Source organism: Poecile atricapillus, chromosome 18 (assembly GCF_030490865.1).
Source record: "Poecile atricapillus isolate bPoeAtr1 chromosome 18, bPoeAtr1.hap1, whole genome shotgun sequence".
In the NCBI taxonomy this organism is placed as follows: domain Eukaryota; kingdom Metazoa; phylum Chordata; class Aves; order Passeriformes; family Paridae; genus Poecile; species Poecile atricapillus.
The window spans coordinates 5,157,371-5,175,814 of NC_081266.1; the positions used below are offsets into that span (position 1 = coordinate 5,157,371).

At 42.9% G+C, this 18,444-nt stretch overlaps 1 protein-coding gene across 19 annotated transcripts in view; it reads left to right on the plus strand.

Moving 5' to 3' along the window:
- Window positions 1–17,662, plus strand: part of MICAL3 (microtubule associated monooxygenase, calponin and LIM domain containing 3) — a 149,193-nt gene extending 131,531 nt beyond the window's left edge. For 15 of the 19 annotated variants that reach the window (XM_058853043.1, XM_058853048.1, XM_058853054.1 and 12 more), the window contains 5 exons: window positions 639–689; window positions 9,170–9,235; window positions 11,561–11,660; window positions 12,601–12,674; window positions 12,759–17,662. In XM_058853043.1, the coding sequence (XP_058709026.1) occupies window positions 639–689; window positions 9,170–9,235; window positions 11,561–11,660; window positions 12,601–12,674; window positions 12,759–12,943 (476 nt within the window). In that variant the 3' untranslated portion in view covers window positions 12,944–17,662. The remainder of the gene's footprint in view (window positions 1–638; window positions 690–9,169; window positions 9,236–11,560; window positions 11,661–12,600; window positions 12,675–12,758) is intronic. The other 4 variants (XM_058853055.1, XM_058853063.1, XM_058853050.1 and 1 more) reach the window with 3 other exon arrangements.
- Window positions 17,663–18,444: the final 782 nt, after the last annotated feature.

Below are 18,444 nucleotides of genomic sequence, written 5' to 3' on the forward strand. Positions count from 1 at the left end.
ATCTCTGTCCTGAAAAGTGCAGAGACTGCATCAGCAGGATGCAAATCAATTGAATCAATTGATCAAATCAATCAATCAGACAATCCCACTTTCCTATGCCGGAGTGTTTGCCATTGTGTCAGCGCTCAGTGCCTCCCACCTGTGTGCCATTCACCATCCTCCACTCACTCACCTCCAAGAAAACAACCCTTACACCTTTCCTGCAGCTGTCCTGAGAAATTACACTGTTTCCTTCTGACATATTGCTCAGTTCCAAAGCAACAGGATTAATTCTGCTTTTCTCAGCAAGAACAGGAGAGACATCAGTGACAGGTACTGCTGCAAACACAAATAGGTGAAGTGTCTCTGTAAACTTCTTGATTTTTTTCCCCTTGGAAGTCCTTGCCTGCCTGCTGGAAATTTTCTCTTCATCTTCCCAATATATATGTTTGTGATATATTTATGTATGTATAAATACAGAGAAAGAGAGATGTGTAGTGTTTGTATATATAGATGTGTGTGTGCCCACGTGTATAGCTGCCTGTCTCTTATTTGCCCTTTTTTTGTTTCTGTGTCTTTCTCATATATTGCTTTGATTGTGTGGGGCTAGGGTGGGTATCTGACTCAATAACTCTGTCTTCACCAATTCCTTGTTGTAGACTATTGGGGAGAGTCTTATTACAGTGACCTCATCGACTTGCATCTGGGTGGTATGTATGGCTGAACCTCCTGCTGACACTAACCCTGCTGACACTCCTCCCCACCCTCCCTTCACCTACTTCTCCCATCCTTGGCTCACAAACAAGAAGAAACAGCCCTTGCACATGACTGATGATAGCAGAACCCCTTTTCCAGCTCAGGAACAGGAGATCCTGGCATGTTCCACAAACCATGTGTAAGGCTCCCTCTTCTATTTTTCACAGTGCTGATTTTTTTTTCTAAATTTGCTTTCTGTTTTCACTCCAGCCACCTTCCCTGCTAGCAGTGGAAAGTTGTTCTGGTTTTTTGCTTCTCCTTTGAAAAGTTCAGCTCCATCACTGAAGTTTTCTTAAGGAAAGTATTTTAAGGGGGACAGCTGGAGCAAACAGCGCAGTCAAGGATTAGTCATGCTATTGCCTCCATCTTGCCCTTCTGAGGCTTGTTTTTTTCTTCCAAAAAAGCCAGAGTGTGTTGTTGATCTAACAAAACAAAAATGCTCCCTCAAGGGACTTTGAAAACACTTGCAGATGACAGATTTGTCTTCTTTCTTGTTTTGTCTTACTATAAGGTTAGAAAAGAATCTGCTGTTAAGAGTTCCAGTTGTTTTTGCTGGAATCCAGTTTGCATCATTATACAGCTATTAAGCTTCTTGCTATGCTATTGCTTTAGTACCCCATTTAGTGCTAAACACATATTAGAGTGTTTGGTTCTCATTTTCACTGAAGAATCTGGTCATCAGTCTGCACCATGGTTCTGCCCTTGCTTTAATTAATGTTACTTCCTGAGCCCCTTAGTAGGTGATTAACTTTTGGGTTGCAAATGACATTTGATTAGCGTTTGCCAGTCTTGAAAATTAAAATTTCCTTTGCTAGTTTAACAACCCAAAATCTGTTCTCATGAAGTGAACACATCTGTCTGTCAGCAGATCCAAGAGAAAGCGAACTCTGCTCAGTTGCCTTATTATCTGAGGGTCTCATTTAGTTTATCTTTCAGAGTAGAAAGTTAATTGATCTATGTTTTTTTGAGGGGCTGCATTGCAGACCAGCTCTGCAGAGGGAAAGATCCACACGCTCTAGGCCTGATCCAAGACACATCCCTGGAAGTCTTCCCTGATTTCATTGTGTTCTGAATTTGCTCCTTGAAAGATCCATTTTTTTCTCCTGCTCCAGGGAGGCTGTCCCACATAGTGTCTGCCTGTACCTGTCTGTTGTGAATTACTCACAGCAAAATAGACTTTTATTGAATAACATCCACCTGAGTTCAGAATATCCACCCAAGTGCAAGTTTCACAATGGAAGACTTTCCTCCTCAGTAGATCTAATTTGCTGCCCTGTGCTAATTTTGAGGTGATAGTCCTCTGCTAGCCCTGTGCTTCATTCACTGTTCAGTCCCTCTGGCATTCTTTCCTGGGCTGTCTCCTGCAGAGAGACTTTGAAAATCTCTTCCTGGTTTTATCCACCAGGGCTGGCCCATACTCACATGTGCATAGAGTAGGAGCTGTAAAAGGGTTGATGCTGAATTACACTTAACAGACCCTTATCCCTGTTTAATGCTATCTCCACTACACCTCTCCCTCCTCCTGCCTCTGCTCCTAATGCCTCTTTAGAGACAGAGATCCCATCAAAATCACTAATAGTGGCTTGAAGAAAAGCAAAATCATCTTCACTTAAAGGGACACTGTCACTTTAAAAAAATGTGCTGTGCTGCAGAAAATCTTAATTGAAAATGGAATGTTTATCTCTTTGTGTGTTCGCTTTTCCGTTTCTCTGAGCTCAGTCATCTCAGAGTGATCATTTCTGAACAGGCTGCTTTTATTTATATGGTGACTCAGTCACTTGGACTTCCAACAGTCAGAGGCAATAGTCATGGTTATTTTAAAAACTGTTGATACATCTTAAAACTCTATCAAATTTCTTCTCATCTCAAAACCACTGTTTTCAAAACAAACTTTAAAGAAACTATATTGGGCAGTATCCCTTTAAATGCAGTGAGCCAGTATAGCCTGGAGTATGCAGCTTTGTAGTATTATTTTGTTGCCTCTGTAATTTGCTTTATATTTGCTTTTGGGGCTGCCAGAACACTTTTGCCACAAGAGATACATTACTCTGGTGATACTTGTCAGCTCAAGTGGCAGATACAGAGCTCAGCTTCAAGACTAACATGTCTGTGCAGGATGCTGCATCTGGGTGGAGTGCCATTAAAATCCCTGGAGGCCCTGCTGAGCACTGCAGCCAGCTTGGATGCTGCACAGTTAATTGCAACATCTATCAGCGGCCCATGTCTCTGAGGCATGGGCATGACTCTAGTAATATGCTGTCATAGAATATTAACAAAAATTGCAAAGCACTTTGCAAAGTTATCTGTAAACTGGTAATGTTTAGTTGTTAGAGATTGCACAACAGCTTCTGCAAGGGGAGTAGTAACTTCTGACATCCTGGTCAACTTTCAATGTGTAGGATTACAGATTGCTATCTTAACTAGCTCCGTTGCTCTGCTCAGATGTCATAATCCTCTCTTCCTGTTCTGAAATGTTTTGTACCGTTGCTGTAACGCAGATGTTTCATTTCATGCTGCAGATGGTCACATTTCAATTCTGAGTAATTATTCCTGTGTGTATATTGTATGCGTGGTGTGGCTAAAAGAACATTAGAAAAGTCAACTGAAATGAAGACTTGACATTATATTGATATATCAACAGATTTATAACCTTCAGATCCACCACAGAGAGCTGTCTCATGTCCTTATGGAATAATTGGTAGCAACACTAGGTTGTCATCTTCTGGGTAGATCCTTATGGAGAGGAAATAGGACACAATCAGTGGATTTTATAGATGTTTGTCGGCAGCTGTGGAATAGTGAGACTTGAAAATATGGATTCTGAGCCAGACAGTGGAAGGATGCACTGTTCTGGTGGATATATACTCTTTGTCCTTCCTTTTGTTCCCTCTTTTGAGACAGTCCTTGTCCTGATCCTGTCTTATTTCATCCAGAGCTCCTTACCCCACTTCCATTTTCGTTCTCAGGCATTTAATTTTAGTCCTGCCTTCTTGACAAAGAGATCCTAGCATTCCACCCTTCAGACCTCCTATTTCTCTCCTCTAGCTATTCCTGGTCTCCTCTTCCCACTGACACAGTCTCCACAGTCTAAATCCCAGCCTTTGGACTTCTTCTGAAATTTTTGGGCTCTGCTTCCTCTTCTGCCCAGCATTACTTGTCTGTAAATTTTAGGTCCTGCCTTCATCTCAAATCTGCCTTCTCCTTTCATCCCTTACCCTTTTTCTCCATCTCCTTTGTCTATTCTCCATTAGTCACCTTGCCTCCTTAGTCCCAACCTCAATTCCTCCTAACCCACTTGTCTGCTTCTGAGAAGTACCTCCATGGTTTCCTCTGTGTTCAAGTGAGCAGCTTCCTTTTCCTTGCAGCCAGCAGGGAATCATTAAATAAACAGCCAGAGTTTGGCTGGAGTGTGCCAAGAGAGGCAAGAAGGATGTAGGGGAGGGAGCTGGTACGTTTGATAGTGTTGATTTCAGACACGTGTTCTCCCTTCTTGACAAGAGCCTTACGAACATCAGGTAAACAGGGAAGTGCAATTGTTTTGGTTTTTGAAATCTTTGTACTCTGTTTAAAGCACACTCTACAACAACTTCACCTTTTTTTAAACTTATTTAAAACATTTGAGCTTACTGTGTCCTTTCAAGTCTTGCAGGTCTAATTCTGCAAGGCTGGAGTCTGATATATTCAAGTGGGGATCAGTCCTATTTCTTGTGATTGGTAAGCACAGCTCTTCTGAAAGAGGAGTGGAGTTGTAAGATAAACATTGTTTACAGTCTGCAGCTGGTTTTGACGCTGAAGTGAATTGGCAACTTGTTTTCTTTGTTGTAAGTTTGGAGTAGGAAAGAGCACTTGATAAGCAGAAATTGTTAAGTACCAGTACTTGTTAGGCAATTGCCATTTACCTGCTTCTTTCTGCACACAAAAACAAGTCTTGGGAAATGGGGTCAGTGCAGGGCTGTATTCATTCTGAGTGCATTCTGAAGTGCCTCAAGGTCTAGCAGAAGCAGAAGACTTCTGTGGAATCATTTGTGTGTGTGTTCTGCTCCAACCATTGCTTGCCCCATTTTTTTTTCCTTCCCTTCCCTGCCTTTCCCCCACCCTGTTCTGCTGGATAAATAAAAATGGTTCGATTTGCATGACAATCTAGTGCTCTGTGAGTTTTCCCCAGGTTTTTTTCTAGTTATTGTACTGTAGAGGATATTGAGTTTGACCCAGATGTAATAAACTGTGATGTGCTTGCGGGACATATGTCAAAATCCTTGCTCTCAACCTGCAGTTCTGTGGATGCTGTTCTCCAAGAGTTGCCTTTCTGTATCCTTGGTTTTTAACAATGCTGCTGTTGAACAACTTCACCAAATTGTCAAGTTGGAATGCTTTATTTTTCAGTACTTATGTTTCTGACCATAAGCTGTTTTTTTTAAGGGTGGAAAAGAGGATATTTACTGTGACCACTGCTGTTCGACTTAATGATCTCTTTTGAACTGATCCATATTTTAAGCACTGATTTGAAATCAGAGCTTTTAGTATTCCTGATAAATAAGGGATGAAATTTATTAATAGAATAAATTTCCAAAGTGTCATGCTTTCAGCTTGTGAGGGCAAGTGCCACAGAACTGAGATTTGCCTCAGAGCTGAATTTCCCGTCCAGTGTTGCTGTTTCCCAAACCACCATGATTAGTCAACAATTTAGAAATCAAAGCCTTTGGATGCAAAGCTTGCCAAGTATGTGATTCCCCCTTGGTCTGTTCAAGTAAATTTAACTTGCAGTGACTCTCCTCATCTCAGAAATCATCACAGCTCTCATATCAAAGAACAGGGGCAAATAGTGAAAGGGATTGGTGTGAGCTGTAGCTTGGGGATAATGGGATCTGCCACCCCAAACTTTGTGCTGTGCTTTCTTCATCCTGATGGATCATTTTGACCACTGTGCTTCTGGTTGTGAAGAAGTTATGGAGCTAGAGAGGAAAAGGACAAAACCAGTCTGAAGAATTGCTCTTTAATCAACAGCTAAATAAAGATAAGAAAAGAATGCAACAGTCCAATGTAGCTTCTGTAACAAAGAACAGTGTACAGTGAAAATGAAGGTGTATTTTCATAGTTTCTATACAATTTCTGGTCCTTGTTTTGAAGAGACTTTGAAGCAATGGTATTTATTCTTGACCTGGCTCTTGGTTTCCACCACTGTAGCAAAGTTTGCAATCTCTCAAGAGTGCTGTGACAAACAAGGTCATTGTTGTGGCTTTTTTACACAGAAGCAAGGTAATTCCAGTCACTTTATTGATGGGACATATCTGGTGTGCAAGGCAGAGCTTCTGCCTCTCAGGAATGTTCACTGTGATCAGAAACTGGGGCACATTTCTTTCCTAAATGAGCTGCAGCTCGTGCCTCCAAACCATGCTCTGGCTTGCCAGCAGCTTGGACTGCTGAGCTCTGCTGCCAAAGCTTTACACAAAAGAAGAGCTGACTTGTGGCACTGAAAGGGAGCAACTCCTGACTAACACACTCTGCTGACAGCTTTATCCAACTCTGGTGAAAAAAAATTGTAATTTTCTGTCCAGAGGATATGGCCTCACCTTAGACTCTTGCTGGCAGCATAGGAGGAACCTAAGAAGGGAATGTCCACAGAAATGGTTCTTCTCTTGCCCTTCAGCTCCTTCCAAACTGCTTCAGCTGCTGTTGCTGCTGCCAGCAGCACTCTTTCCATGTGTGTGAAGACCTGTGTCAGTATATTTTTGGTGGTGAAGGAGACTTTTAAACAGAAAGGGGGGAGGTAGGTTTGTTGAGGTTTTTTTAATTTATACAACAAATGGATTTGTTCCCTATCTGGCCCTGGTTCCACATCCAGAAAAATGGTCTTGCAGTGATGATCCTATTTAATGAGACTAGAAGGTGGTGATTTCTCTTCTCTAAACAATGCAGTAATAATAATAATTATATTTACTGTAGGATTAGTAATGGCTTTTGGAACAATAAGCCATGAAATAAGCTTTAGAGAGCCATGGGAAGTAAGTTTTCAGTTGCAGCTTGTTCTTGCTGTTAAAGAGCTCCAATACATAAGGAAATACATATGTAAGGCTTTCTAAAGCCTTGCTAATCATCCTACTTTGGATAGAAATGGTTTTCAAAGTAATTGCAATGATCATAACCTGTATTCACCGATGTAATTAACTGTAATTTCCATCTGGAATAGCTAGAAAGGATCTTAATTGCAAAGGTTATGTTTATTATCTTACTGAAAAAACATGTTGACTTTTCTAGTAGCAGGACTAGTGTAGATATCATGGACTTTGTCACTTGATTCAAGGACAAATTTTCTTTAGACAAGAGTAGGAAGATAAGTAGGAGCAAGGGAGGAAAATACAGTTGTGGGGAGTGAGCTCCATATTTGTCAGGTGCTGTGAGATCCCTGGGAATTTTTACTGGAGACCAAAGATGGGATCCTCCCCTACTTCCTTACTGATGACAAAAGCTAGCAGTTTGTGGCTATTTTACAATGAGATGAATGACACTTTTACATACTGGGTATTTATTTTCAGCTCAGATATGGAAAACTGGAAGTTCCTCACCATGTCTCTGTGCCCATGGCTTGAAATGTATCAAATCCCCCAGTTCTGAATGAAATCTCAAACCCTGAAAGAGGTGGATTTTTCCATACAGTTAAATCTCCATCTTCCTGGCCACTCTCAAAATAGTGGTTAAACTAAGAGTATTAAAGCTTTTAGCTTAAATAATTATTTTTGAATAAGATAGGATGGGAAATAAAAAAAATGTTTAACAAGTATCATGCACTAAATGCTCTGCTTTGTGTGGAAGCATATTCTTCACTGTACTTTTGTGGTTTGGGTTTTTTCTTGTTTGTTTTTGCTTTTGTAACCTCATCTGTGAAATGGCAGTTGTAGGAAAAAAAGACTTAGTGTTTTTCTATTTTAAATGAAAAAGTTGGAACATTCAGAACAGCTATAATTAATGTTCTGGTATTTTCTCAACTACTGTTGGTACGATGCTTCATTTGTAATTGTCCTATGGCCAGCTGTGGCACCTCTCCTAATGTTGCCCCTTCCTGCTTCCAGTACAGAGGTTTCTTCTTCTGAGAAAGCTGTGCTGCTCAGTCATGGCCTTTGAAGCTGGTGTGCTCTCCCTCTTGCTCCAGTGTGTCCTCCATGTGCTGGTCTAGTTCTGTGATGGTCCCTTCTAAAGCCTTCCCAGTTCACTGGTACTCGAATTTTGTAGAGCTTTCTCTGAACCACAAACATCAAACTCTGCTGACTTCTCCAAAACGAGTGTTGTTCTTGCCATACTGTTGTTGTGGAGTTGATGCCTTTTCCCAACACAGAAATGCCTCCTCTTTATAAATGCAGTTGTACCCTGAGCCCAGTAAGTGTTCCATTCTGAGTTTCTGAGTTCATCTCCTCCCTGGTGCATGTTCTCCTGTAACTATTAGTGATACTGGTAACTGCCTGCTGTTTATCTCTGTAATGTTAACTACAGCTGAAAAGCAAATTCTTGGTGTTAAAACAGCTGAACCTTTTGAGGGATGAGAAATTTTTGTCCTTCACTGGCTGATGGAAAAGATGATAAAGATTCAGTAAGACACCGATACTAACAGGACTTGTAAGCTTTAAAATGCTTTGTGGAATGAGAATGCCAAGGGAGAGCTTTAAATTTACTGGTTTAACTCTGCAAAGTCCTCAGCTGGTCACTGCCCCTGCAGACCCTGATGTGAATCATTTTATCCATGTAAAAGCCTTTTCCCACAACAATCCAGTGGGGGTACATGGGTACTCACCACGCTTGACACAGCAGATCCTGGCAGGCTGGTTCCATGGTAATCAGATTTTCCCTGTGATGTTCCCTGTCTGAAGACATTCTATTCCATTACAAAGGACACTTTTACCATCAGTGGATGCTGCCACGGTGATAAGAGCATGGTCCTCATAGAGCTTAAGGTAGGGTGGCTGCTTACAGCTGGTGTCTTCTGCACGCAGGCGAGACTTACTGTAACCCTGCTTGAAATCTGACATTTGTCAGCAGAAGTTAAATATATATCTCTACTCTTCCTGACATCTGGGTCACAAACCTTTCAGTTAAATACCTTGCACCTGAAAACTGTGCATCAGGAAAGGTGCAGTAACAGTAACCTCCTGCCTGGTGTTTGTATACAGCTCAGTAAGAGTTCACCAGTACCTCAGTCTACCTCTTACCTGTTATCTGTGCTTATTAGGGACATTATTCATCTGTAGACTGTATCCCTTGTTTCTGCTTCTCCATTTCTTGTATTTTTTCTTTTCTTTTCTTCTTGTGTTTCCTTTCTTTCTCACTCTTATGCTTTTTGTCCTTTGCTTGTCTTTTATTTCACCCCTTTCCTCCTCTTCCGTTCCACTTCCAACTTCCTCTTCCTCTCCTGCCTCTTCCTCTTCCTCGTTTGGTCCTATTGAAGTTGAGCCCAATGCCGGGACACCACGTCGTAGACCTCTCTCCTTCTGCCCTTGCTGTGCCCATGAAGGTAACGTAACCTCACACTCCCCGTGTCCTCCCTGCCCACAGCTGGGTTGTCATAGCAGCACTAGTCAGCTAGTGGCCACAAGGCCCCCAGCCCTTTTCTTGCTGTGTCCCCACACCAACCTTGTCTGTAGCTACCTGGTAAGCAGCTCCTCTGAGCCTGTGGCAAGCTGTTAAAGGTACAGTATCCCTTTTGCTAGTCCCAGCTGTGCAAGAGAAGGTGCAGTGACTGGGAGGGACAATGGGCAGCAGCTCTGGGAACAGAAGTGTCACACTCAAAAGTTTCTATTTTCATTTGGTGGCTTCAATTTCTCTATTCCTCCTGAAAGATGTTTGGAAAGTGGGGTAAGGGATGACAATCTGTTTCCTTAAATATGGCCTTTTAATTAGCATATAGGGATTAAAGGAATACTGTGTCTTTATAAGGACTGATTTGAAAAACATCCTTGAACTTTAAAAACCAACAGACCTTAAGTTAGACTAGTTTCCCTTCATCTGTCTTGCTGAGTGCATTCTTTAACTATCCCAAACGGAATTTGCTGTAGAGTTTCCATTGCCAAGGCATGGGGAAGGGGTTGTTTATGTGTGTTCATGGTGTAATTTTGCTAACCACTTATCTGCTTTCCATGGTCCTCCCTCACATCAGTTGTCAGTGCTCCCTTTCCAATCCTCCCATTATTCCTCTACTCATTGGCTGTTTAAAAATACTTACGTATTTCATAGGTCAGTGGCGTTGTGTTTTTGGCTTTTCCTTAGAGGCATTTGTTTTCTATACATCCTGGCATCGGAGAGGAAGGGGAGACTTCCCAGTGTTTTCATGGCGCCACAGCACTGGACATCTGCATGTACAGTCTCCCTCTCCTGTCGCCACGTGGGCATATTGTGCAGAGACGCTCAGAAAGGAATGCTTGGAACTGAGCAACACACTGCTATAAAGTCCAGGGAGCCAGGGGCTTCTTAGGGTGCTACAACCGAGTCTGGAATTCCCTGAGGGGTTGGTATGTAGGTGAAAGGCAGCCCAAGCTGCAGCTTACTAGGAGTTGTAGGTTCTCCCTTGAGTAACTTCTCTGACATATTGAGGATGAGGCAGGGCATGGGTCTGAATTAAGTAGCCATTAATGTGGTATTTGTGGTGCGTCTGTGGCGTAGAGTTTGAGTAGTAAGCTTGCTGCTTGATTATTTTAGCATTAGCTGGACTGTTTGAGAGCTTTTGTTCTTGATGTACGGAGTATGCACCTATAATAATAAGCAGAGACAGGGATGGTAGTTGTCTTGGGGTGCTTGGGTAACGTGCAGTGCGAGCTGAGGGGATGCAGCAATCCAAAAGTGCTGTCGAGCTTGATTTGAGGCCTTGCTCCTGCTTCTACTTCCACATAGGCAGGAACCTTGCCACTGGCCTTGATGGGGTCTGGTGTAAATCACAGCATTCAGATGCAGGTGGTTCAGTGTGGAATAAGTGGCCCAGACCAAGAGCTTGCCAGGAGGAGCCTCCTCAGTAAGTTCTTGTGTTTGCTAAATGTCAACAGAAGGCTTTGGGAACAGCATTCTGCATTTATTCCACATGACTCCTGCCAGACACAAGACTCATCAGTGGACTGCTGAATAAGTTTAGGAGCTCGTTCTAAAATAAAAGGACCAGCTAAGAGTTCTGTACTAGGTGGTCAAGGCCCAAGGTTTCTTTATTCTTCTTTCATATTAGCAAATGTGTCTGGGGGTTCCTTTCCTTTCTGGCATGCAGTACAGTAGAATTAGTTTCTGTGTTCACTGTGCAGGGGGATCTTCAAGACTAATAGATATGTGTGGCTAGGTGGAGCAGTCAGAAAAGATTTACTTAATTGTTGAAAAAAGAAGAGACAAGATGTTACTTTTGGCTAGTAAAAGAAAAACGTGAGGATATGCAATTGAAGAAAACGAAGGTAAAACATGGAGTGGCAATTGAATCCTTTTCTGATGAGCATATGTTTAAGTAGCTGGCATGAGCATCTACAAAATTCTTCTAATGAAAGGAAAAGTTGAATACTCATAGAAACTGGGGCTTTCTGCAGTAAGAGTGAGGAAGAAACAAGTAATCACAAGAATATCAGAAACAAACAAACAAAAAAAAAAAGGCAAAAAAAAGGAGGCTCCAAAGAGAAGAGAATCCTTTTGGAGGTTGACTTCCACTCAACTGAGTGTTGTAGGCAAACTGAATGGACCCGGCTTGGGAGTGCTCTGGCAGCATCTTGCTCGGCTTTCTTTGCACATTTTGCCCCATTGTTGTATTTGCAGTTTGGGTTTGTAAGGATTGCAGGGCATTACCTGAAAATTTACCGTGTTTCTTTCTTGGCAGGCATGGGTAAGAAGGATGACCCCAAGCTGATGCAGGAGTGGTTCAAGCTGGTGCAGGAGAAGAATGCCTTGGTTCGCTACGAGTCTGAACTGATGATATTGTGAGTGAATGTGGAAAAAATGGGGATTTTGTCATAAATAGTAGTGGAAAATCTGTCAGTATTGTCTTCCCTGTAAGGCCAGGAGGTCAGCAGCCTCTTAGGCTGAGACAGGAATCCAAGTACATTTTAGAGGAGTGGCTGAAAAAGGAATAGTAGTGGTAAGGGATGAAAGTTCCAATTATTTGTGCACATGCAGAAATACAGGTATGTGAGCCCTTCTCATGGTGCTCTTGTATAAAACACATCCTGTTTATGCAAGTGTTTTTGAGCTTTGCAGAAATAACATGGGACTCCTTCTAGTTTTGGTAAAGTTGTCTTCTAAGCATAGCCAAAAGCATTTAATTCTGTCACCTTTGCCATGTGGCCCTCTTTTCTGCCTGTAGTGGGACCCCAGTGCCTCTCATGTGGGCTCAGATAGTAAAGCTGTTTTCCTATTAATGAAATTGATTGCTTTTCCTGTTCCTGTTGTGCAACTTCACTGAAATTCATTTTGGAGTGTGTCAGCTCACCTCAACAATGTGGGAGCTGATGGCCTTAGTGGCAGTAAAGTCTCAAGGTGGTGTTTGCAATGGCCTGACATGTCCTTAAGTAATAAATCATTTGTTAATAAATAACTTTTATTTTAGAGTAGGAAGTAGCAGAGGATGATATGTAGAGGCATTGCAGATCTATTTGCTCTTTGACTCTGCTCTGTATTTAGTTTGCTCCACTTTTGGCATTGCACTTCCTAGCTGAAGGCAAAGAACCTGAAATGCTAAAAGCACAATTAAATCTTTCAAAAACACAGTTATGTATCTTAAGTTAAGAGCTATTCCAAAGGAGATTGATAAAATGCACAGCAGATATCTAGAGAGGGAGCAGAAACTGAGAATGAGTATGAAGTGATGTATGCAGTATTTTAATACACCTGGAACTTGGATTTCTGCTCTGTTCCTTTCAGTGCTCGGGAGCTAGAACTGGAAGACAGGCAGAGTCGACTGCAGCAGGAACTCCGTGAGAGGATGGCAGTAGAAGGTGAGAGCAGAAGGGAATATTGCATGGATTGTATGTGTGTATTTCTAGCCTTGTGTATGCTGATAGTTTTTGATATCTCTGTAGATCACCTGAAGACAGATGAGGAGCTCTCGGAGGAGAAGAGGATCCTGAATGAAATGCTTGAAGTAGTGGAGCAGAGAGATTCCCTTGTGGCTCTCCTTGAGGAGCAGCGGCTTCGAGAAAAGGAAGAAGACAAGGACCTGGAGGCAGTCATGCTTTCCAAAGGTTTCAGCTTGAACTGGTCCTGAGCTTAACACATTTACCTCTGCTGGTCTGTGTTGTCCAGTTGGCCTACTCTGAGTTTGCCAGAATTACATGGATAGGAAGATGTTGAAGGGGAAACCTCCGAAGGGTCCAACAGCATGCAGAGATTTGGTTTGAAGCACTCAGAAGCCTTTTGATAAGTGTGTTGGTTCCAGAAACTTAAGTTTTACATGTCTGCAAGCCAAGCTGAAGAAATGAGTTGAGTCTGTGGAGTCTCCTTGAGGTCCTGTACACATATTTTGTGTGTGTGGTAGGAGGGAGGGGGGAATAATCCATGTGTGGGGAAGGAGGTTAAGGGAAGAAGTACCCTTAACTACATTGGATTTAAGGCAGTCCATTCCTTCCCCATTTTCACTACACCAATTCTAATAAAAGGGAGGGAAGTGGCAACCCTTCCTGAAAAACCACAGCAGCCTGTAGCAGTGGAGTCAGCTGTCCAAGAGAGCTCCAGAAGCCCAGGGCAACACCTTCTTTGCTTTAGTCTTCCTCCCCACCAAAGAAACCTGCAGTTGATCCTTACGCATGGGTATGAAGAAATACAAGACAGAGAAGATACTGCTATGTGTGATGGAACTCTGCCTCTTGGTTTTTAGAGAGAAGTGGGCATCAGTGGAGTCTTTCCCTACCTTAGCCTCCTAAATCTTCTTGTGGGGAGCAAGAGGAGCAGAAGAGAGAGGGAAGATGCCCATCTGCTTTGCTACACACTGGAGAGACAGCTACTGCTGGCCTTAGTCTTCATGGCCACAGCTCAGAGGCTGGTGGGCTTCCTTGTTCTGTTTTTATTGTGACTGTTTTGACACTGGAAAATACTGCTGTGGGACAGTGGTAAGTGAGTGCTGGGGCAGGGATGTTCCCAGGCAGCATTCCCTGGTTATTAGGCCCCTAAAAGGGAGAAGCCCTTAAGTGACTGAACCACCATTAAGACTTTTCAGTGTTTTTATTTTATTTTTTTTTCCTCTGTATTTTGTTTTTGCACATTGGAAACGAAGCTTAAGACCTGCCTGGGCCCTCAGTCACTTTGACCCTTTTATGTCAATTAACTTATTTTTTTAATACTTGAAAGAAGATTCATTTTTGTATCTTTTAGGAAAAAAAAATGGACGAGTGATGGGTGTGTGTGCCTGCTGCATCCTACAACTTCCACTTCAAAATTACTGGACGTTGTTACCTGTGGCTATTTATTAGTGTTCTTATTAATAATTTGATTGTTACACATATTTGATTGTGGAGGGAGTGTTTTAACTCTGTTAGAGAAAGACACTACTGCGGATTGGTCCCTGCTTCACAGCAAGGGCAGCCTTTATGTACCCATGGATGCATCCTGCCCTAGGAGTTTTCCTCTATGAAAAAATCCTGTACACTCATGGAGTTCAAGAATCTATTTGTGTTCTCAGCATCCTTTTCTTCCACATCCCAGATTCTCTCTTTTGGATTAACAAACCTATATTTATTTAAATTTTACATTTTTATAACAAGAAAGCCAAAACTGTGAGGTGTAGAAATATCCCATATGTCTCTTTCTCACTGAAAGAGGGGATCCTCACAGTCCTGATACAGTTTGAGGGGTTTCCATGAAAACAGAAATAGCACATTTCCTGCTGCATCTATTGGAAGAAGCTCCTTTTGGCCCAGTTAGCAAATCTGCTGCTTTTCAGCCAGGAGGGTCCTGACCATAACCACACCATAGCTGATGAGCAGGATATGCACTGAGCAGCTCAGCACCATTCCCTGTGGGACAGAATCCCTGGGCAAACCGTGTCCTTAACCTACCCTGCAGAGCTGAAACAGCGCCGTGCACTGGGGATGTGTCCCATGCTTCACATCCTTCAAACCTTCCCAGGTTTCCCTCCTTGGGGTGCTGCGTTCTTGTCCTGTTAAAGAAGTACCAAGGCTGCTTTCTGATGTCTTTGAGAGCGTGTCCCATGCCCAAGCACATTTGTACAGCGCACTGACTCTTCCAGCTTGCATTGACACTGCCGGTGCGAGGCACCCCAGCAGGGCTGAACATCCTTCAGTCTTTTGCCCCGGCACAGAAGTTTGCATGGTTTCTTGCTGTTGGCTCTCTGCCTCCTTCAGAGGGGTCTTTCCTGCAAGCCAAGGTCTATGATTTGAATCCACCTCTGGCTTGGGAGAATGCTCCAGGTGGAGGGAGAATGGGCAGGAGTGTCCATGGGGACTCTGAGCAGTGCTGGCTGCTAATTGTGGAAACATGTGTTTTCCACCCAAAGTGTTCTCCCTTTATTCCACCTAGTGTTTTATGCTAAGGCATTACAAATTCAATCCAGACACTCGTGAAACCAAGCAGACAGGCAGGCAGCTGCAGTGCTACTTGATAACTGTGTGTGTTTAGCAAGTGATACTTGCCATACCAGCATCCAGGAGTGTTGGCTTTACCAACAGGATGTCCAACAAACACAATTCCCTCCCGTTTGCTGGTGCAGGGCCTGCTGCCCGACTCAAACTGGCAATGGTAGTTTACACAGTCTGCATTTGAGGGGCCACTGGAAGCTGGAGTGCAGGAAGAGGGAAGAAAGATAGAAAGTTTACTGTAAATTGTCTTGTGCAGAGAATTGACCTCAGTCCATTTTATAGTGCACTGGGTATATGGACCACATCTAACTTGTAACGAAAGGTCATTGAATGTGAGCTGTAGAACAGAAAAAAGTCCTGAAGAAGAAACACCAGATGGTTTCTTTTCCCTTTCGTGCTAGGGGACATTGGCCAGATCTTTGCAATGCTGAAGAGTGAGATCACTTGAGGGTATAATACCTTATTGCACAGAAAACCCACACATTCTAACCCTAAACTCTTTGGGTTGTGCTGAAGGCTTCCAGCAGCGAGAATGAAAACGAAGAGCTAACATCGCACACACAAATTGATTAAAAATACACAAAAGGGAATGTTAAAAGGCCTTTTTATATCAAAATGGTTGTAAAAGGCACAACTTGTTATTTGCTGTTCAGTTGCACTTTAAGAATATGACTTGCATATCAGATAGTGGGTTTTTTTACTCTCTGAATATTTTTAATTCAAATTTTGTATTTTTAAAGCTGAAGAGGGCTCTTGTGAGCACAAGATTCCTTATTTGTATCCGAATCCGAGCAGGATGCTCTAGCTCTTTGCGCTGCCCGCAGCAGCAGTGACTCAGCCATGCGCATTCAATGGTGTTGTGTCCATTTCACACGAGGGGAGAGCCAAGAGCCCCTCAGCTCCCGAGACCTGGGCACCCAAGGGTGGCTGTCCCCAGGTGCCATGGTCCTGACCCGGGGCTGGAAGAGAGCTGAGCTTGGAACCTGAGCCGTGTTCGTTTTGAAATGGGCACACTGATGATGGGGCAAGCGCTTCAGCCCCCTACGGGGAAGGGAGGGGAACACCAACTCCTGGAGGGAAAGGCCCAGGAGGCAAATGGAGATGGGGGAGTGAGGACTGCCAGAACAAGTAACCTGCTGTTTTCACAGTACCATTTCTTTCTTTGTTTTTTTAGCTGTTCTGTTCCTTTTAACTGTATTCTCATTAAAAGTCACAACTGGCTGTAAAATTCTGAGCTTCAGAGAACTAATGTGTGGGGAGGTGACAAGACATTTCAGCTCCAACTTTCAGACATGTTCCTTCTTTCAGTTGACCAATACCCCCTGGTCTCACTAGGGCATGTTATAAACTGCATTGCTGAACATATTTTAGAGCAAACCGCAAGTTTTAAAAGTCTGTCCTTCTCTCTCCGTCTCTGCATTTTCTGTAAATATTTGTTTGTATGTAAAGGCACCAGTGGATCCTTGGGCTACCCCCACGGTCAAGAATCTGAGTTTTGTGCAATGCCTAGGCCTCTGTTAGAACACGGTGCTTGCGTAGAGCTAGTCACCACATTTGTGTGCACTCTGGTGGGTTTTAATATTTTTTATACATCCTAATCCTGAACGTTATGAAGTATTCTAAGTGGTCTAGACAGCATGATCTAGAGCAGCCGGCAGTTCCCTTTTGTGAGCAGCTACACCTTGTTTGGTTAACATTCTTCTAAAATGAGTTTTCCATTAAGTGTTTACACCACACACCAGTGGATTGAGAGAGGTGTTGCATTGTAAAATCTCCCGTGTACAAACTGAAAAGCTGCGATGGGAATTTCAGTTCTCAATGTCTGTGAGGGAGAGCTCTAAAGCATACTAAAAACCAGCCTGTATATAGTTCACAGAGAGAGAGATCGCTGGCTGTTGACCTTTGCAAAGTAACAGAGATGAGAAGCTTTCCAGAAGTTCCTGCTTTTGGATTGTTCAAGGACTGCTTGGCAGGTACTGGGCAGGGTAGCAGGCAGATGAGGATGTCACTGAAAGCAGGTGAGGAGGGGAGGATGCCATGTTGTGATGGCATTGCAGTAATTTAAATACTCTGTGGGTGCATGCGTGTGTGTGTGAAGTCTAATCCAGGCAAAGGGAGTTGCTTTGGCATCTGCCCTTTAGTATGAACGTGAACTCTGATATTCAGATTGTTCAAGGCTTTTACGGTTGGCATGTGTGGAGCGTTAACAGAAAAGCGAATACCCTACCTGTACAAAACCAACTCTGTTCCAGCCTGTTTTCTTCTGTTTGGTTGTGTTTTACCGTTTGTTTTTATGCACACTTGCTTCATTGGTGTTGAAATTTTAGCACCTCAGATGGCCAACTGAACTAAAAAAAAAAAGAAAAAAATAAAGTCATTAATTATTTTTTCTTTTTTGTTGGTGGCGCTATGGTTTCTTTCCTCTGTTGTCACTTCTCTGGTTGATGATTGACAAGGACCTGAGGGGAGGTAATCTAGAGATAACTCTGGCTGTTAAAGGGCCTGGCTTCAGTTTTTCTTTTGCTGGCTCACTCTCAGCCACTCTGAATCATCTGATGCAAAGAAATCAATGATACACCCCCAGTACATGTACATATTCTACATTGTTTCTTCAGATTCTCTGCAGAGAAGTTACAGTAAATAGCTAAAAAGGGATGAAGGTTCTATAAATTGGGTTGTAGAAACTAGGATTTAATTTTTGTAGCTGAAGCTCACTTCCTCAGCCTGCAGTACCAGCCTGAACATCTGAAGCTGGTGTAGCAGCATCCAGTAAAAAATAATGGGAGAATTACATTAATACCTGTGTCTTTTTAACATTTTTTTTCTTAAGAATCAGAAGTTTCACACAGGATGGTGGGGGGAATCCCAGCTGGGGAAATCCCAAACAATATGTTATATTTTCTTGCCTACTGAACCATTTTCAAAAACAAAGGATTAACCCTGGTGTTCCTATGGTGGTGTGATGAAAGGAAACCTATTAGTGCAGCAGGAGGGATGACAGGCCTCGGATTTCCCCTTGCCTGGAGGCTGGGCCAGCAGGCTGTGCTGCAGGTGGCATGCTCACTGCCTCATTTGTGCAGCTCAGTAGGGCAGCAGCTCTTGAAGTACATTTCAGACCTTACAATTCTTCCTGTTCTTTTGGTCTCTCGCTCCCAAATAGTAGTGGGGACAAAAA